This window comes from Martes martes (genome assembly GCF_963455335.1).
Source record: "Martes martes genome assembly, chromosome: 4".
Classification (NCBI taxonomy): Eukaryota; Metazoa; Chordata; class Mammalia; order Carnivora; family Mustelidae; genus Martes; species Martes martes.
The window spans coordinates 150,705,182-150,723,638 of NC_137891.1; the positions used below are offsets into that span (position 1 = coordinate 150,705,182).

General features: G+C 40.3%; 2 protein-coding genes across 16 annotated transcripts in view; one reads left to right on the top strand and one right to left on the bottom strand.

Annotated features, from left to right (window-relative positions):
* The window catches only part of NRDC (nardilysin convertase), a 108,674-nt gene extending 105,949 nt beyond the window's left edge, over window positions 1-2,725 (top strand). For all 3 annotated transcript variants that reach the window (XM_080802605.1, XM_080802604.1, XM_080802603.1), the window contains 4 exons: window positions 598-688; window positions 917-1,033; window positions 1,885-1,974; window positions 2,134-2,725. In XM_080802605.1, coding sequence (XP_080658731.1) covers window positions 598-688; window positions 917-1,033; window positions 1,885-1,974; window positions 2,134-2,331 — 496 coding nt within the window. In that variant the 3' untranslated portion in view covers window positions 2,332-2,725. The remainder of the gene's footprint in view (window positions 1-597; window positions 689-916; window positions 1,034-1,884; window positions 1,975-2,133) is intronic.
* OSBPL9 (oxysterol binding protein like 9) overlaps window positions 503-18,457 on the bottom strand; it is a gene marked incomplete at its 5' end in the record, with an annotated part of 170,156 nt that continues 152,201 nt past the window's right edge. For 9 of the 13 annotated variants that reach the window (XM_080802614.1, XM_080802612.1, XM_080802613.1 and 6 more), the window contains 12 exons: window positions 3,489-3,729; window positions 3,998-4,133; window positions 5,523-5,614; window positions 6,472-6,550; window positions 8,109-8,249; window positions 8,368-8,431; window positions 8,702-8,812; window positions 9,592-9,676; window positions 10,930-11,101; window positions 12,284-12,369; window positions 17,566-17,684; window positions 17,999-18,111. In XM_080802614.1, the coding sequence (XP_080658740.1) occupies window positions 3,655-3,729; window positions 3,998-4,133; window positions 5,523-5,614; window positions 6,472-6,550; window positions 8,109-8,249; window positions 8,368-8,431; window positions 8,702-8,812; window positions 9,592-9,676; window positions 10,930-11,101; window positions 12,284-12,369; window positions 17,566-17,684; window positions 17,999-18,111 (1,273 nt within the window). In that variant the 3' untranslated portion in view covers window positions 3,489-3,654. Of the gene's footprint in view, window positions 1,734-3,488; window positions 3,730-3,997; window positions 4,134-5,522; window positions 5,615-6,471; window positions 6,551-8,108; window positions 8,250-8,367; window positions 8,432-8,701; window positions 8,813-9,591; window positions 9,677-10,929; window positions 11,102-12,283; window positions 12,370-17,565; window positions 17,685-17,998; window positions 18,112-18,457 lie in introns of those variants that run through there. The other 4 variants (XM_080802615.1, XM_080802611.1, XM_080802617.1 and 1 more) reach the window with 1 other exon arrangement.

Sequence of the window (18,457 nt, forward strand, 5' to 3'; positions counted from 1 at the left end):
AGGTGCTTCCTTAAACCTCAGGCAACTCTGACTGAATAGGGTTTGCTTCACTTAATCACAGCCCGGGGGGAGGGGGGGATGCAGGGTGGTTCATAGATGGCCTGATCCAAGATGGATCAGTAATGGTTCCAATGATCCTAGAAGGCTTAACTGAAGTCGTGTGGTATCCCATGGTCACTGTGCAGGGCTTGCCAGTGTGTCCTCTCTCTAAGAGGCAGGCCTGAGGACAAGAAAAGCAGAGATGGCTGACCTGGCATTTATCCTAGAACCAGGGTTCAAGTCTTGCTGGTTCTCAGCTTTGGAGCAGGGTCAAGCATGGGTTGTCACTGCTTATGTGCTGAGGATGTCAGGAAGGTGGGCTAGAGTTAGGGGTTGGGTCCTTTTCTGTTCTCTCACTCAGCTCAGGGAAAGAGTACTGAGGCCTGGAAGAAAATACTTCAGTCTCTAGAACCATGCCTTAGCCCTTTTTCTCCTTTGCATTCTGTTTGACACCAGGTTTTTTGGTGCAAAATACTGGTTTTATTAAAGCATGGGAATAGGACCTGTTGGCAGAACTGCTGTCTCTGATGACTTTTAATTGAAGATATTTTGTTTCAGTTCTGAAGTTGTTGATAAGAAGATAGAAGAGTTTCTTTCTAGCTTTGAGGAGAAGATCGAGAACCTCACTGAGGAAGCATTCAACACCCAGGTGAGTAATGCTGGCCTGGTCTTTTGTTCCTTTGGCCAGTTCTTTAGTTTTGTAGTTCCATCTTAATGTGACCAAAATGTCTTCCTAGCTTCATCCCTCCCCTTCCTGCTGGCAGGTCCCAAGTGAAGGGATCACAGCAGGTCACAAACCAGACCAAACAGGGTCAAGTGTGTGCTGGGGCAACTGGTGTGATGCTACATCTGAGGGTTTCTCTCTTTGGTGGACTAGGTCACGGCTCTGATCAAGTTGAAGGAATGTGAGGATACCCATCTTGGGGAGGAGGTGGACAGGAACTGGAACGAAGTGGTGACACAGCAGTATCTCTTTGACCGTCTTGCCCATGAGGTAGTAACACAGTTTTGAGTATCAGAGTCCTGACTGGGACTCCTGATTTTATGAGTCACAATCCCAAGCAAATCAATATTGTGTGGAAAAGACCAGATCCATTTTTATATTGGTACTGTTTTTTTGTAACGTAATTGTTTTATATATTGTATTTATATTGAGGCTCACTACAGGATTTGTGGAGGAAAAAAGGTTTCTGCTATTTAAAGAAAATTGAGAACTTCTGATCTTTGAGCAAGTCCTTTCCAGATTTATTAATTCTGGGTGTCAGGTCTTTTTGACCGCTTCTGGCCCAAAGTAATAAAACCTACAAAAACAGCTCTAGGACCTGCAGTCTAGCTCTGATAATATAACCCTACATGATGAATTAACAAAGGACACTGAGGCAAAAGGGTGTTTAACAAGAGGTTTCAGCCCAGCTCAAAAGGTGCTCCAGTTTTCTGACCAGAAGACAAACTTCTCTTCATCTGTTTCAATTGTTACTGTATTTTCTCAGGCCAGAGTATACCTTAGCATGCACCCGAGAGGTTACACGAAGGTGGTGGGTTTTGGCTCCATGTGTACTACTCAGCTGTAACTATAGCATCTGCTCCCCTTTCTTGCTTATTTGCGAGGGTTAACTATTGCTATGAAACACAGAAAGGTGTGTCACAGAAGCTCATTTTCATCCTTCTCTGGAATGTTGAGGGCAAGCTGAAACCTGGAAGAATAAAATGATATGCTCAGGTGCTAAGCAGAACCAAAGAGATCTGCCTAGGGGGCGTGTTAGTTAAATAACAACTTTTTCAGAAAATACACTGCTAGTCTTTTTATAGCTTTCTTTCTTTCCTGTCTTCCCTTCCCCCTGCAAGATTGAAGCACTGAAGTCATTCTCAAAATCTGACCTAGTCAACTGGTTCAAGGCTCACAGAGGACCAGGAAGTAAAATGCTCAGTGTTCATGTGAGTATAGTAACTGAGCTATATAGCTCTGTCCTTTCCAGAGCAGTCATTCAGCCCAGTTACCATTCCCTGAGTTTGGGTTGGGACTAGAGATTCTAACAGGTCTTTGCCCCTATCTGGTCAGCATGTTTCTCACCTCAAGTCTTTGGCTTCTTTCAGGTTGTTGGATTTGGGAAGTATGAGCTAGAAGAGGATGGTTCCCCTTCTGGTGAGGATTCAAACTCTTCCTGTGAAGTGATGCAGCTAACCTACCTGCCATCCTCTCCTCTGCTGGTAGACTCTACCATCCCCATTACTGATATCAGGGCTTTCACATCAACACTTAACCTTCTCCCCTACCATAAAATAGTCAAATAAACTGCAGTCTCGTTGGCCTGAAGCATTGTGTATTTAAAAATGTGTTCGTATTTTATGAAGTTACACTACTACTAGTGCCATTGAATTTTTTGCACTGCCATCATAGAATTTGATTTATACCTCGTATCTCCCACATTATGACTAACAAACCAAGGGTTACTATAGCAGCTGGCAGAGAGAAAGTAGCAGGGTGTGCCAAGTGTTACCAAAAAATTTGCAGAAGCAGTCTGAGAAGACCTGGCCTGTCCTGGTTCTCTCAGATGGAGAACCTTGAGGTGCCCTGTGTAACTGATGTTTTAGTGCCTAAATGCTAGGTGCTAATACATGTGTGTGGTTTTTTTTTTTTTTAATGTATTTTTAAATAAAGATAGTTCTGTAATGCCCTTCAGAATGAGCCATTTGCTGCCGTGGCATTCTTTTTTGTCTCAGTGTGTGGTGGGGATCTAAAACCCTCTTCCTAAACACTCTAAGGCAATAAAATATTTTTGGATAAAATGTTGGGAGCCCTATGTGTGCTGTATGAGAATTCAAGGAACTCTGGAGAATAGCATGGTGGGGATAAACAGAGAACACAGAATATAAGGGAGGGTTGAGAAAAAGGATGGACCCTCCATTATTTTAGAAGAGTCCTTGTGTAAAGCTACTTAGCCCCTAGATTCAAGGTTGCAAGATAAAAGAAACACATAAAAAGAAATTTGGAAAAATTACTTTATGAAGCCTTAAGAAGCACTGAGTATAATTAAATATAGTCCAGAGTTAGATACAATTTAATAATAGTCCAATTCCAAAACAAAAGTTGTTATAGGTGAGGCCATGAAATTTCCTAACACTTGATTTTAATACATTGCACTAAGTTTCTAAAACAACTCAGAGGAACCAATATTTACAGTAGATGGAGTATTTATGAAAAATCTGGCATCAGGTATATATGTATGTATGTGTGTGTGTGTGTTGTGTAGAGAACCCAAGATTATATGAACTAGGAACAGATGTGTATCTTAACAGCCATACTAGGTGTGCAAGGGTTAAGATCGGGATCTATAAATGCTTTTTAAAGCGTGGGGTTTGGGGAAAAAAGCAGACATCTTGTTTCCAAAACCTGAAGTTTTTCTCAGGACTGAAGTCAAAATTGTAACTGCCACAGAAAAGGAAAAAAGGGAAGCTTTTCTCACTTTAATTGTTCATCTGCATCATAAAGTCCAGTATCCCTGAGATAGGAACCACTGCAATAAGAAGGGAGTGAATAGGTTCTCCCAAAGGAAGATTGCTGCTTAATTATGCCTATTGCCCTGGTCATCAGGTGTAAACTTTGCATTTCCCAACCTAATGCTTGGCAGCACCAAGACGTTTCAGTAATGGTTCATCGTAAACCCAACATTCTCCATCTTCATGAAATAACTGTAAAAGAAAGGGGGAGAATTCAGTTACTCACTTGCTTTGTATGTCTACAAATAATATCAAACTTTTTATTATTTTAGGTCTTCTCCCCCTCATTACACTGAAGTGAGTATCAGGCAGGGACCAGGGCTCACCTTGTTCATCACTATGCTTATTTAGAAGTGGTACGCTACTTCAGCATTCACTGAAATGAATGAATGACTTACAGCACAGGGTACAGGGGGAGTAGCAGCTGGTAGGTTGGGGCAGGCTCCCCAGTCAAGCTTACCCTTGTCTCCCACTGAATTTCCTTCTCCTTCCTTTCCCGAGCTTCTGCTCTTTGTCTTTCTTCAAGTCTATGCTTGGCTTCGGTTGCTGCATCAATGTCTCTGATTTTTAAGTTGAAAGTGACATCCTTCCAAAGGCTAAAGGAAAAGAAGTCAAGGTACAGAGTATTAGATGGACAGAGGAATTAGCAAACTTGAGACTGAAAGACTAGAGCCCCACTCAATACAGCATAATGCAAGTATAAGGCAAATGGCTTTAAGTGTAGTTCACAGACTGAATTTCCTTAAAGTGGTACCAAGGCACTGGAATAATGGACAGAGAAATAGAAGATTCCACTGCTAGTTTCAAAGGAAGAAAATAAAGGATGGGCAGAAAGCTGGATATATGGTACAGACAACAGAGAAGAAAACAGAACTGAAACTTGGGATTTTACTTCTGGCTGTACCTCTATCTAGCTATGCAACTTTGGGGCTTATCAGCTCACCTCTCTAGGGTGTGAGTTTCCCTTACTGTAAGTCAAAAGCGTTAGGTAAGGGCAAAGACATACCATTTCAGAAAAACTCCCCTGAATAGTGAAATCTGGAGAAACAGTCTGAACAGAGAGAATAAGGATCAAGAGGTGAACGGCAGAGACTTATGGAGGTAGGAGATGTGGTTTCTTCTCAAGGCCTGGAAAATGATTAACTAGGTAACTTTACGACAGAAGACACCTAAGGACCAGAGAAGTGGCCATGCCTAAGATCCCCCTGTGGTGAGGAGCAAAACACAAATTTCTATAGATATCCACTTACAAATACGAGCAGGCAGTCCAGCCACGCAGACTGTTTACAAGTTAGAGACAATAGCTGGGTAATGATTTGTAAGATCCTCTTCTTTCACTTAAGAAATGCCCGAATATGCTAAACAAAGAACTTCAGTGTGTGATTCTCATCCCACTGAAAGATCCTGATTTTACTGTGGCAAATGGGAAAGGAAAAAGGTATGTCTGAAACCACTGGAAAACTGAATACCAACTAGATCTTTTGATGATATTAAGGAATTGTTCCTTCCAAGTGTGATACTGTGGCTAGTGGTTTTTAAGTCATTTTAGAGTTATATACTCAAATACTAAGGGATGAAATTTTTTTTAGAAAGTTTTTGGCAACAAAAGACCTTAGGGTGTTTGTACACACCTCAATAGGGAACCTCACTGCCTTCTCTTATAAACCACAAAGATGGAGGTAAGCCTGCACATAGTAAATATTTATTATATCCCAAGGACTATATATATATATATATTATGTGTTTATCTCATTCAGTCCTCACATCGACTGGGGTAGCTCCCATTTTAGGAAGGAAGGCCAAGAGAGGCAAGCTGACAGTCATGGTTAAAAAGCTAGTAAGTGGTGGAGCTCATATGAACCCAGGTATTCAGGATGAGTCTGTGCTCTGTTATGCTCTGCTATCGTGTCTCCAAAACCCAGCCCTGCCTTTGCTTAGCCATTAGCAAGGGAACTGCGACAAGAGCTCTAGCAAAGTCCTCTTACCAGCGGGATTCATACTCGTTCTGATCTTCCAACTTCCTCACTTTCTTCTTAATTATAGGCAACTTCTTGGTATCTATAAAAACTGCATTCTCCTAGAAAACAAGAGGTAGGTAGATGTTTTATTTGTTCAAACTGTTCCAGGAGGAAAAGTCAGCTCTTCCCAGAAGGCTTTAACAGATTTAATAAATCCCACACGGGAACAGTATGTGTAGACTGTGAGTTTCATATGCTACCTTCAGCTTAAAATTTAGTGGTGTATCTAAGTCTTGGTAGGAGGTCAACAGAGGTTTTTAATGTGGCTATGTGCTACATGCTCAATATTAATCTCTTAGGAAAGTTAGACTCATGAACAACTAATTCTAATGTTAAACACCAAAGTGCTTCTTACATTTCAAATTCTCCAAGTCCAAAATCCAGTTCATTTGCTCCTCCTGTTAATCCCATACCACCTTCTTCCTACTTTAATTAGGTACTGTTTCCAAGTTTCTTGAAGTCAAGGACTATCTTACTCATTTCTGTATCCGTGGTGTCAGGCAGTAAATACATTTCTTATAAAAAGTCAAGTTGTGTATACAAACACTAATTAGTTTAGCACTTAAAACATACAACCCACTTTAATGAGACAGCTGTCACTTACTGGGTATTTGCTATATGCCAAGCATTATTTTATTTTATACATACATAAAAAATATATTCATATATATAAATATTTCATATGTATATATATATTTATATATTTTTATATATATTTTTTACATATACTGAGTTTTCTGAGAGGAAAGGGGAAAATAAAATGACTATTGCTGGGGAAGAGGTGGGGAATGAAGACTTCCTTGAAGAGATGGCATTAGAGTTGGCCTTGGTGTTTAAATTTCTGGATGAAAAGTGGCTACAATGTAGCCTACAATAAGTGTAGAATATAGGAATATATAGGAATATAGGTTCTTACCCCTGTTGCATATTTTGCATACATTACACCATTCCATTCCCCTTCAACTGAGCAAAAAGACTTCTTATCATTTGGAGAACTAAACAGAAAAGGAAACATTTCTGTTAGTCTTAAGCTGAAAACTACCAAAGAATCTGGTCAGAGCAGAACATGGAAGAGCAACTGTGAAGTCTTGGGTAAAAGCAGCTTAGTGGGACTGGATTTCCCTGAGCCAACTGTAAGAATGAGGCCCCTAAACAAGATGCTAATGAATGCAAGATCCCATGAATAGTGGGTATGAGGTGAGCAAGAGAACCCTGTGCTGGAGGTACTGGGGCCACAAAAGATGAGGAATGGTCCCTGCCCTCAAGCTGTTCACAGCCTAGTTGTGGAGACTAGACTGAGATTCTGGCTGGTAAGTGCTATCGTGAGTTTATGTGAGCAATGGAGATCAAGGGCAAAAGGGTTGAAATGAAGGTCAGAGAAGGCCTCACTTAAGGATGTAACACTGGAGACCAGGTTTTTCATCCTGAGGAAGGATCCTGAGCTCAAACGGTCCAAAGTATCCTGAGGTCCTAAGGTCAAACAGTTTGACTTGCTGGTGCTGGTCTGGTTACCTTCAAGGAACATTGAGAAGCAGGCCCACCCATGTCTTTGTTCTGGACATCTGATTTCCACCATCAATTCCAGTGGTGACTTGTGCTGCTCTCTGAGCTCTGCCCATATTCTCTGACTGCAGTAATTTTTTAGATTTTACACTGATCTTTAGGTAAACTTCATCATGTGTTCATGCTCCTTCCTGCTCAAGATTTCTTTGGATGCTAATTATGCCATCCCAATTATTTCTCTGGAAAGCTGGTTAACCAGTCATGTATCTTCTTCCATCTGCAACCCTATTCCTAACAGGGCCTCTTACGGAAGACAAAGTCCTGCAGATTCTTCTCTTCCAAGCAGATTCTGAATCCACCCAACTGACTGTTACCCAGAAAGCACAACTGTCTTCATCTGACCCTAGATGGAACCAAGCCAAGATGTGATGGTTACTGTTTTTCCCTAGTAAAGGCAAAGAAAAAAGGACTGTGAAGACTTGGGAGACAATGCAGTGGGAATCACAGGGTCTACTATACAGACTGGCCCATGGTCCAATGAGTCAGGAATCTATGATCTGCATTAGCTGGTAATCTGGTAAGACTCCTCTCAGGGGGACGCCTGGGTGGCTCAGTTGGTTAAGCAGCTGCCTTCGGCTCAGGTCATGATCCCAGCGTCCTGGGATCGAGTCCCGCATCGGGCTCCTTGCTCCGCAGGGAGCCTGCTTCTCCCTCTGCCACTCTGTCTGCCTGTGCTCGCGCTCTCTCTCTCTCTCTCTGACAAATAAATAAATAAAATCCTTAAAAAAAAAAAAAAAAAAAAAAAAAGACTCCTCTCAGGTTCCTAGGAAGGAAATCCCAACAATGAATGATTTCTGTTCTAAACTGAGATTTTAGGTCTCCTTCTGATAAGGAATTTCAGGAAGAGACATACAGGATGTGAAACAAGTTTACAAAGACAAAACCATTAAAACAGTTAATTCCTCCTAATAAAAGTTACAGTTCAAGACAAAAAAGAAAAGTGTTTCAGAGAAGCAGAAGAGAACAGAAGCAGAAAAACAAAATACCTACAAAATCTCAGCAGTAATTCTGTGTTTCTTGCCCCCATAGAAAGGTTTAGTGTGGAAGACGATATTTGCACTATAGCCAGTTTTGGAACAACTGATGTTGCATTCTCCGCCTAGTTCCACCCAGGGCACTGTGAGGATAGACCTGCAAAACCAAAAGTGCAGGTAAGGCTGCCAGTTCAGAGGACAGAGAGGGGTGTAGCTTAAGGAACAGCAGGTTCTGCTGCCAGCTGATCAGAGGAAATGGATATAGCTCTACTTGCCTTCCATAACCATTGGGGAATGTGAGAATATAATGTTCGTCATAATCTAGACACGAGACACAGCCTGTGGAGAAAAGGGATAGAATCTCTGATGAGCATAAGGCTTTACTGTCTGGACGCTGGATACTCCAGGATACTCCATTCAATTTAGGGAAAAAAATCAATCCTGCACCCTCCCACCCCCATTCTCCTCCCCCATACACATGCTTATATGCAAACAATGACATCCAGTCTGGCTTTCTTGGTGCCATTTCCCCTCACTAGACAAGGGTCCAGCACATATTACAATAAAATTCTATTAACACTCTAGTCTACCCAATGCTCAGAGACTTACCCTGCCCTATGTTGTGCACTCCAATCGACATCCCAAGGAATTTTGATTTGGTCCAGATATGAGCATTGAATTGTATCTTCTTGTTAAAACACTCAGCATAAAAGGCTGAAACTGAACAGAAATTGTTTGCAATTAGTGCACTACACAGCTGTAGTCACCTCTCCAACTCAACGGAGAAAGAACAGGCTTCATGGGGAAAATCCTGGTGTCCCTCAAAGAACAGCTTCAAATGAGGCCAGGAAGGACGTTAATTGCCTTTTATACCGTTTCTCCCAATGCAAGCACAACTTAGGACCATTCTGCCAGGAACTTCCCTGAACCATGAGGGAAGCAATCATGGAGGCTTAAAATCTTCTGGTCAGCAAGCATGTTCTTGCCCCATCCCAAGCTGGGCCCATCCACTATTTCTAGTTTTAACATTGTTAAGCAAATAAGACATTAAAGATATGCATTCTCTCCACTATGTCAAGATCACACTGTGTAGAAAGTACATCTCATTTATATAAACTCAAAATTGCTGAGGTCTCTATAGCACAGCTCATTATACGTGATTTTAGAAGGACAAGTTAGTTTCCCACATCCCTGCTTTTTACACACAGCTAATCAATGGAACAGAATCTGGCACTTACACAAGAAAGAGGAGGAACCAATCTTCATAAGGTTAGAAAGCTATAAGGATAAAAAGCCGTAAAATCCATACTATAGTGAACTCAGCTATGGAACTTTTGTGTTTTTTATTATTTTTTTAAAGTAGGTCCATGCCCAACTCTGAGATCAAGAATTGCATGCTCTACCGAGTCACCCAGGTGCCCCAGCTTTGGAGCTTTTAATGACCCTCTTTAGACAAAACAGTTTGAGAATGGATGGTGCAAAGGAACTCTGTAACTTACTGGGTGGATGATGGGAAACCTGTTCAGCCACAAATGTCACACAGTTTTTGGAAACCCAGGGAACTGGTCCTTCTGAAACTAGCTCCTGTAAGCAAATATAACATTTTCTTTTGGCGTGGAAACAGAAGTGACACTGTGGATAATCTAACAATTGAAGTCTCTGCGCCTCCCATGGTGGTTAACTATTCCCTCCTCCACATGCCCAAACCACCTTATACGTAACTTTTATTATGGTACTGAATTTCACTACTAGAATTACAGCTTTGTGTCTGTCTCCCTTCACTAGTCCTCCCTGACCAACACATCCTTGAAGGCAAGCATTAAGTGCCCAACCCAGGGCCAAGCATGACACAGATGACAGTCACTTATCAGTCTGCCAAATGAGTTAAGAACAGACACATTATACTGCCTTGTCTTCAGTAAGGACCACATGTAATGAATCACAAAGAAAGGGAGAGATGGAGAGTTCATGGTTTGCTCAGAGGCCATTATGTGCCAGGCACTATGGGCTAGGGACTCTCTACATTTGCTTGAGTCTTCCTTATTCAACATCTTCCTCAAACCAATCTCTAGATGTTGGGGTCCTAAGAACTCAGGTCTGCGTTATCTACTCTTCTCCAGGCATGCTGTCTTACTAGCTAAGTGTACCTGGTTCCAGTGCTTTAAATGCCATCTAAATATACTGAAATCTCTAAAAGCCCCATTTCTATCCTAGACTTCTCCCTTTAACTCGACTCTTAAAAATTCTGACTCCCTACCTGACAACTCCACTTACATGTATGTGTAACTCATACTTTCTATGTCCAATTAGAGTTCTTGATTTTTCCTTCTCCAAATCTGATTTTTTTTTCCTTTTTTGTAAATGTCATCAACGAACTGCTGAAGCCCACATGAAGGGTTCATCTGTCACCTTTCTTTTACCTCCCCTGGCCACCTATAAGTACTACCTCCACAATATAGTGTGAATCAACAACAAATCTTCTGGAATAATGCCAAAACTTCCTCAGCTATATTCTTGCTTCTATTTTTGCCCCTTTCTGATTTATTTTTCACAAAATCATTACAGTGATTTTTTTAAAACAAAAATGCAATCCTGGTAAGCCACAAAATTTCCATTACAGCCCACAAGGTCTTGCATGACATGATCTCTGAATCTCACCTCATGCCACTCCTTTCCTGCTATTACCTAGAGGATGTTGACGCAACAATTCTGTTCCTCTGGGGGTGCTGTGCATCTTTTGATTACTACCTTTAGCATTATTATCTGCCCCCAAATAAAATAAAATCTTGAATCAGTATGCAATTCAGTATCACTAAAAACATCAGTGCAGAACTCACTGTGTTCTCTTCAGTATCATTTGGCAATGTCCAGTGACACTGAAAGATTTCGCCTAAAATGGGGTTGTATGGCTTTTTGGCAACCGATCCTTTTCTTCCTGCGTGAAAGGCGGAGAGGTACCATTTCACAACCTGAACCATTCGATCTCTGGCATCCTTCTGGTCGCTAATGCTGCAAGGCAGAAAGACAAAATTTAATGTCTTGCTTTCTGACAGGACACAAGCTGATGCTGCACTCCTTCACATGGTCCACTGTAAGCCCGGCGGAGAGGACCCAGGACCAAGAGTTTTTAAAACTGAGACATAATATACATGATTAAACACACTAGTCTTAAGTGCTTGGCTTGATGAATCTGATAAATGTACAGTTAATTAACCTGAATGACAGAGGTTTAAACTGTGATTCCTCTTACATGTGGTTATTTTTTGATAAAGTACTGTAAATATATTTTTCCTTATGATTTTAATAATATTTTTTCTCTAAGCTTAATTCATTGTAAGAATACAACATATAACACATGTAACATACAAAAGTATGTTGATACTGTTTGTGTTATCAGCAAGGCTCCCAGTAGGCTATTATTAGTGAAGTTTTGGGGGAGTCAAAGGTATAAATTTTTGCCTACATGGGAGGTAAGCACCCCAAAGCCCCACACTGTTCGAGGGTCAACTGTATACCAGTGTTAGTCAATGTGTCCATCCATTGTGAAACCCCCAAGTGATTTGTATCTGGCTCCAGTAAACCACAGTCTAAGGCCAAGGAATGTAATAAGAGAAGATGGATTGTGACACCCTGCTATAAGGAAAAATGTCCTGCCACCACTGAAAAGCAATGTGAACTCACCTTCTTGTAAATCAGTGCCAACTTTACTTTCCTTTTGCATACATATCTACTAATGCAAGCTAATATTTAAAAATAAGTTTTAAGTCAGTTTGTAATCTGGACACTAGACTACCAGCTCCTCAAGGGCAGACACTGACTTTTTTTTCCTGGCAAATGCCAGGTGTTTCAGAAAGGTTTGCTAAATTCAGATAACTGAATTTTGTTGGGATAAAGTATAAACAGTGATTACCAATCCCTGGATCAAATAAGTTCCAGCCTTGGCTTTGTAAGTACTGGCTACCTATTAATGGGCTCTCAAGATTTTTTAGTGTCTAACTTGATTGCTTAACAACATCACTACCATATAACCTAAGCAAACATACAGGCATCTGATATAAATGAAGTATTTAATGCCTTTTCCTAGAAATGTCTGAAAGGTAAAAGGAAAAAAGGAATCCATCTATTCTGTACAAAGGGAAAGCTACTGAGTAACATCTTAAAAATTGGAAACTACAGTGTTCAGTCAAATACCTCACAAACAGGTCCGGATGTGCAAAAAAGTCTGCATACATTTCTAAAAGAGATCTTCTTTCAAGAATGAACGTTGGAAGAACTACCTGAAAAACATACACATTTAACCCTTGAGGATCAAATTCCACTACAGATAAACAGATTGCTGAATTGCTTTAAAAAACACAAAAACAAAAACCCCCAAGCCCAAAAATCTCATTCTAATCATGGTATACCCACCACGTACTGTCCAGGCATGCTTCTGATACCCACTTCCCAAACTATTCTGATTCAGAAATGCCCATTAACCTGCCCAACAGATGGGAAAAGAACAGATTTTGAACGTTCAGGTGTCACTTTCTTCGCGCAATCTCCCTAAAGCTCCTGAATCAGAATAACATGACAAATGACACTCAGTAGCTACCCTCTGATGCCTACACACATTATGTTACTTTACAACAATCCTGTTCTGAAGAAACTATTATCCCTATTTTACAGTCAAGAAAAATGAAGCTCAAAGAAAATGAGAAATTTTTTCACTGCTCTGTACTGATGTGGAATTCTGTACTGGATCTCTGCACTTTCTAATGCTGCTTCTCTATGATCATTAGTTGTATTAGGCAATTTACCTACTTATGCAACTGTCTTCTCAAATAAATGATCTCCTAGAATGAGAGGACTACATTTACACATGCATTCATGACTACTATTACACAGCAAGAGATTTTTAAATTACCACTAAAGGAATAAATAAGAGAATAAAAGATGGGAATCCATCTGAACTCTTTCTACCACGGGGCTGACCCCAGGAAGAAAAATGTTGAGGGCCTAGGAATGTGGCAGAGGAGGAAAAAATAGTAAACTGGAATACAGAAAGAAGGAATGAGAAAGATTAGGAACAATCAATTAAAAAGAGAAGCATTTCATTAGGAAATGAAAGAACAGTTTTTGAAATGTCTATCAGATTATCATTATGGAGCACCACAGTGAACAAAAATTTTCTTAAATTTAGTAATTACTGTGCATCTACTATATTCAAGATCCTGTGTTAAATGTTGTGGACAAGGCAAAGGTAAGGATGAGAGAATACCATCAGTACTTAAATTTTAGGTGGAATACTGGGGGAATACTGGGGCGCCTGGGTGGCTCGGTCAGTTAAGTACCTAACCCTTGGTTTTGGCTCAGGTCATGATCTCAGAGTTGTGGGATCAAGCCCTGCATCAGGTTCCATGCTCAGCACAGAGTCTGCATGAGATTCTTCCCCCTTCCCTCCCTTTCTAACCTTCCCCCTGCTCAGCACATGCATGTACCCTCTCTGAAGAAATAAATCTAAAAAAAAAAAAAAAAAAGGAAAAAAAATCTTTAGATGGAATGTGACAAATATACAAGAGATGTTCAAAGTATCCTGGAAGTTCAGGAGAGGGAAAGATCATGTTCTGCTGGGGGATCAGAATGAAGGCAGAGCTGGGAAATGATTCACTGAGGTGGCACTGGAGAAAAGCCTTAGATAAGAATATGGCTCTAACAGAGGAGAAAACAGAGGAACAAGACATGGACATGGGGCAGGGGGGGAAAAAGGCAGAGAAAGGAAATACCTGTGACAGGGAATGACCAGTGGACCACTGTGGCTGGGTATATAAAGACTACATAAGAGACTGATCGAAGGAACACAGCTTAGAAAAGGACACTGTGGCTCTAACATTTAGAATGTTTATAGTAAGACTCCAGGGTTCACATTTTAAGTAAACTGTTTCCTATGTATGTTTCCTTCCTATGTATGTTCATAATCTAATATGGTTAGACTGGTAGGTAAGCTTACGTGCTGACTTTGTGCAATGAACTTACAACTCTTCAACAGAGAAATTAAAAATGCCAAGAAAGAATGCTGAATAACAAAACAGGGGTACTTTTTTTTTTTTTTTTTTGAGAGGGAAAGAGAGAAACCAAGCAGGCTCCACCCACGGCACAGATCCAGACAGAGAACTCAATCTCATGACCCTGAGATAATGAGCAGGCCAAAATCAAGAGTTGGATGCTGAAACGACTCAGCCAGTGAGGCACCCCAGAAGTAAATACTTTTAATATATAAAGAGCTCTTAAAAGAAAAGATAACTATTACCAGCAGAAAAATGGAAAAATGGACAAAAGAACTGAACAGGCAATTCAAAAAGAAGAAATGGCCAAAACCCAAAATTTGATATGTAGTAAAAGATTTTTTTCCTCCCTACTTAAAAATTTTTCCTGAAAACTCCCATTCAACAGATCACCTTCAATGTTTTTAGCACTACACTGATACCAGCCATCACGTCAAGTAAATGGAACAGGGCTAGATTGTCGTCGACCTGGGTTTAAGTACTTACTTTTGCTGCCACTTCATGTAAGGGGGCCCTGGAAAATGAACTCGACATCCCTAAGTTTGTGTAAAAGGAGGATAATCCCATGCCCTACTTATATCTTAGAGCTACTCTAAAGAAAAAAAAAAAAAAAAAAAGAACTACTTTGAAGACCAAGTGAGGTAAATGGGATGTGACTTTATAGTACTTCCAAACACCACAAAGTGCTTGGGAAATAACTTTAAAAAGTATCTGAGGTGAGAAGATACATTTTATAAATAGGAGAATGAGATAAAAATTTATGGCACTGTCAAGCAGAGAGAGACAACTGTCATATGGTTTCAACTTAAATGTGGAACATAAGGAACAGAACAGAGGACCTTAGGGGAAGGGAGGGGAAATGCACTGGGAAAAAAATCAGAGAGGGAGTTACAAACCATGAGAGGCTCTGGACTCCGGGAAACAAACTGAGGATTACAGAAGAGGGGTGGAGGGAATGGGGCAACCAAGTGATAGGTATTAAGGAGGACACGTGTTGTGATGAGCACTAGGTGTTATACCAACTAATGAATCATTGAACACTACATCAAAAACTAATGATGTACTTATACAGTGAACATAAAAAAATTATTGTATTATTGTAATACTCTGGAATGCATAAAGGCATCAAGATTTCAGAATCTGTTGGCAATCACAGCCCTTTGTGCCAGTAAAGATTTCTAAAATAGCTAATTTTTAACATTTTTGGTAAAAAAAAATTATTATATCTTTCATAATATAATAAACTTATAGTGGCTATGGACCAAATATAGATTATCAGGCAGAGAAAATTATGTGAGGCAAGATTTACAAAACTGATTATGGCAGACACTTTCAGTTGCCTATGCACATCCCTGCTTCATCCTTAGTAACAGAATTCTGATTCAGTTCAGGTTCAGGCTCTAGGCAGCCGTGAGGGTCACAGATCTCACAGGGTGAATGTGAATTAATCTATATCATTTAACCTCCCTTGCTAGTGACTGGCTCAGGTGTGGGCACACACATAGCTCTGGCCAATGAGATTCAACTGAAAGTCTGAGGGGCTGGGAGGCCTGTGTAGCTCAGTTGGTTAAGTGTTTGCTGCTCCCCCTGCTTGTGCTCTCTGTCAAATAAAAAAATAAAATCTTTAAAAAAAAAAAAAAAAAGGAAGTCTGGGTGCCTGGGTGGCTCAGTGGGTAGAGCCTCTGCCTTCGCTCAGGTCATGGTCTCAGGGTCCTGGGATCAAGCCCCGCGTTGGGCTCTCTGCTTAGCAGGGAGCCTACTCCCCCCCGCCACCCCCCTCCCACCGCTTGCTGCTCTGCCTACTTATGAACTCTCTCTGTCAAAAAGAAAAAAAAAAAAGGAAGTCTGAGGGGCCACTTCAGGAGAAGACCATCCTTCCCTAACAACAACAACAAATCCATGAAAAGAAATTATTTTTCTGCCTCTTGACATTATTTGCCTAAGGATGGCATGACTGGAACTGTGACACCCATTTTGCAATGACAAGGAGACAAGCCTGAATGTGAAAGTCAATATGGAAGAACAGAGAGTTTCTTTCTAACACACAACTGATTGAATTAATCAGTCCCACAACTACTCTACTTCTAGCCTTCTCATTGTATGAGCTAATAAACCTGATATTGTTCAAGTTATCTTCTGATGAGTCTTCCATTACTAAAGACCAAAACCAACCATGGTGGAAGATACAGAATAGAAATATTTAGATGTCAACATCTAAAATTAAGCTCTAATTTACAGATCTGAAGTTATAATTCTGCTCTATTAAATGCAATCTAATGATCACTGAGAAAGTTCTGGGACAAACCTAGAACATTCCTGCCAAGTATGCTGGATTCCACAAATAAATGCTAGCCTTGTGTTTCTGTTCTCAGATTTGAGGTAAAGGGTTTGATTATAGACACTTATTAGAAAGTATTACGGATTAGTTTTTTTTCCTCGATAGCCCTCTAAATCCAAAACCAAAATAAAGCTGACTGGTGTCAAAGACTATCTAGCACTGTATTTGATTTGGTCATAACAAAAGTGAGAATCCTAAATTTTATTAACTTTCTAAAGCCAGACAGAATAATAATCTAACCAAGATGAAAGTTACTGCAGCTCAGGTCTTTAAGATGAGACACGGCAGTAAAAAGATTGGATTTTGAGATCACAGACCATATTAGAATCTCAGTTTTGCCAGTTACTAGGACTCAGCCGAGTTACTCAGCCTCTATGAGTTTTAGTTTTCTCATCCATAAAATCTTAACAGTAACACCTCTGCAGAGCTGCGAGAATTAAGTACAAGGATGAGTTTCCAGCACAGTGGTGAGATATATAATAGGCACCCATATATTCTAGTCTCCTAACTTAACAGGGCATTCTGTTCAGAGAACTAAGTTTAAATTCAAATTCAAATTCATTGTGTGGCTCATTGTGTGTCATACCATTTCTCATTTACTACCTGTTCCAATCCTTAACAACCCTGTGAAGTGGCCACTGTATGTCCATCTTACATGAGAAACATAAAGATCACAGAGGAAGGGACTGCTCAAGGTTACATGGCTTGGTGATAGCAGACAAAGGACGCAAACACAGGTCCTCTAAGCCCAAGATTTCAGAACTCTTTTCGTTTTGATTCTGGGCACACTATACTGCTTAAGGTTTTATCCGTAACTACTAATCAAACTCAACATTATTGCTTGTTTGCTCCCAAGAAAGCCCAAATCTAATTCATATTATCCGCATATACTATATTTCTATGAATTCTAGTTTACATATTTTATCCATTTATAAAAATTCTCAGTTTATTCATCTACATACATATTAAACCACAAGTGTAATAGAGGTTATGTCATTATGCTACATTTGCAAGCCACATTCACTGTACAATCACTGAGAATCCACATGTACACGTTAAGACGTACAGCAAATGCCAAATTTAATTCTTACCTTAGTAAGATCCATTCCAAGCCTAACCTGTGACAAGAGATGCATGATAACGCTTTTGTGCTCTTCCACCGACCCTGCCTCCCCTTCATCATCTCTATCATCATGTGAGTCGAAAAGGTCTAAAATAAAACAGATCTGCTTAGACTGGTATTAAATTGGGCCAATATGTGGATGCTACCAGTGCTACAAATCTTTTTTTCCAAACAGATGTTTTTAAGAGAAAGAGTTAAATTTGGGGTACCCGGGTGGCTCGGTCAGTTAAGCGTCTGCCTTCAGCTCTGGTCATCCTGGGATTGAGCCCCTCATCAGGCTCCCTGCTCAGCAGGAAGACAGCTCCTCCCTCTCCCACTCCCCCTACATTTCTCTGTGTCAAGTAAATAAATAAAATCTTAAAAAAAAAAAAAAAAGAGTTAAATTCTCCAAGGTCACTTACCAGCATCACTTGTTCCATTGGACATGGAAGAATTAAGTGACTCCGTGGTATCTGGGCGCTTTAGACTATTTCCTGAACTGCTGTGTGTCAAGACTGAGGCAGATCCAGAGGAACTTAAAAAAAAAAAAAGCAGTAATTATCTTCTTAAGCCTTTTAAGAAAGCAATTCAGTCCTAGTAAGACATTAACCTATAAAGCTATCTGAAACCAATATAGGCACACAGATGACAGAAACAAGCTAGACTTACAGTGAGCTGGTCACACACACACACACATACACACTTTCCAACTCCCTGTCACCCTCATTCTGAGACTGTAAACTGTAAAGTGTGTTGACTGTTTCTTGTCTTGTGCTTTTTGCATAGTGTGTGCTCAACCAAGCCATGCTGAAAGGTCATCAAAAATTAGTAAGAGTTTTGCTTCTGCAACTAAGTTTAAAACTTAGAGTTCATTTTCTTGT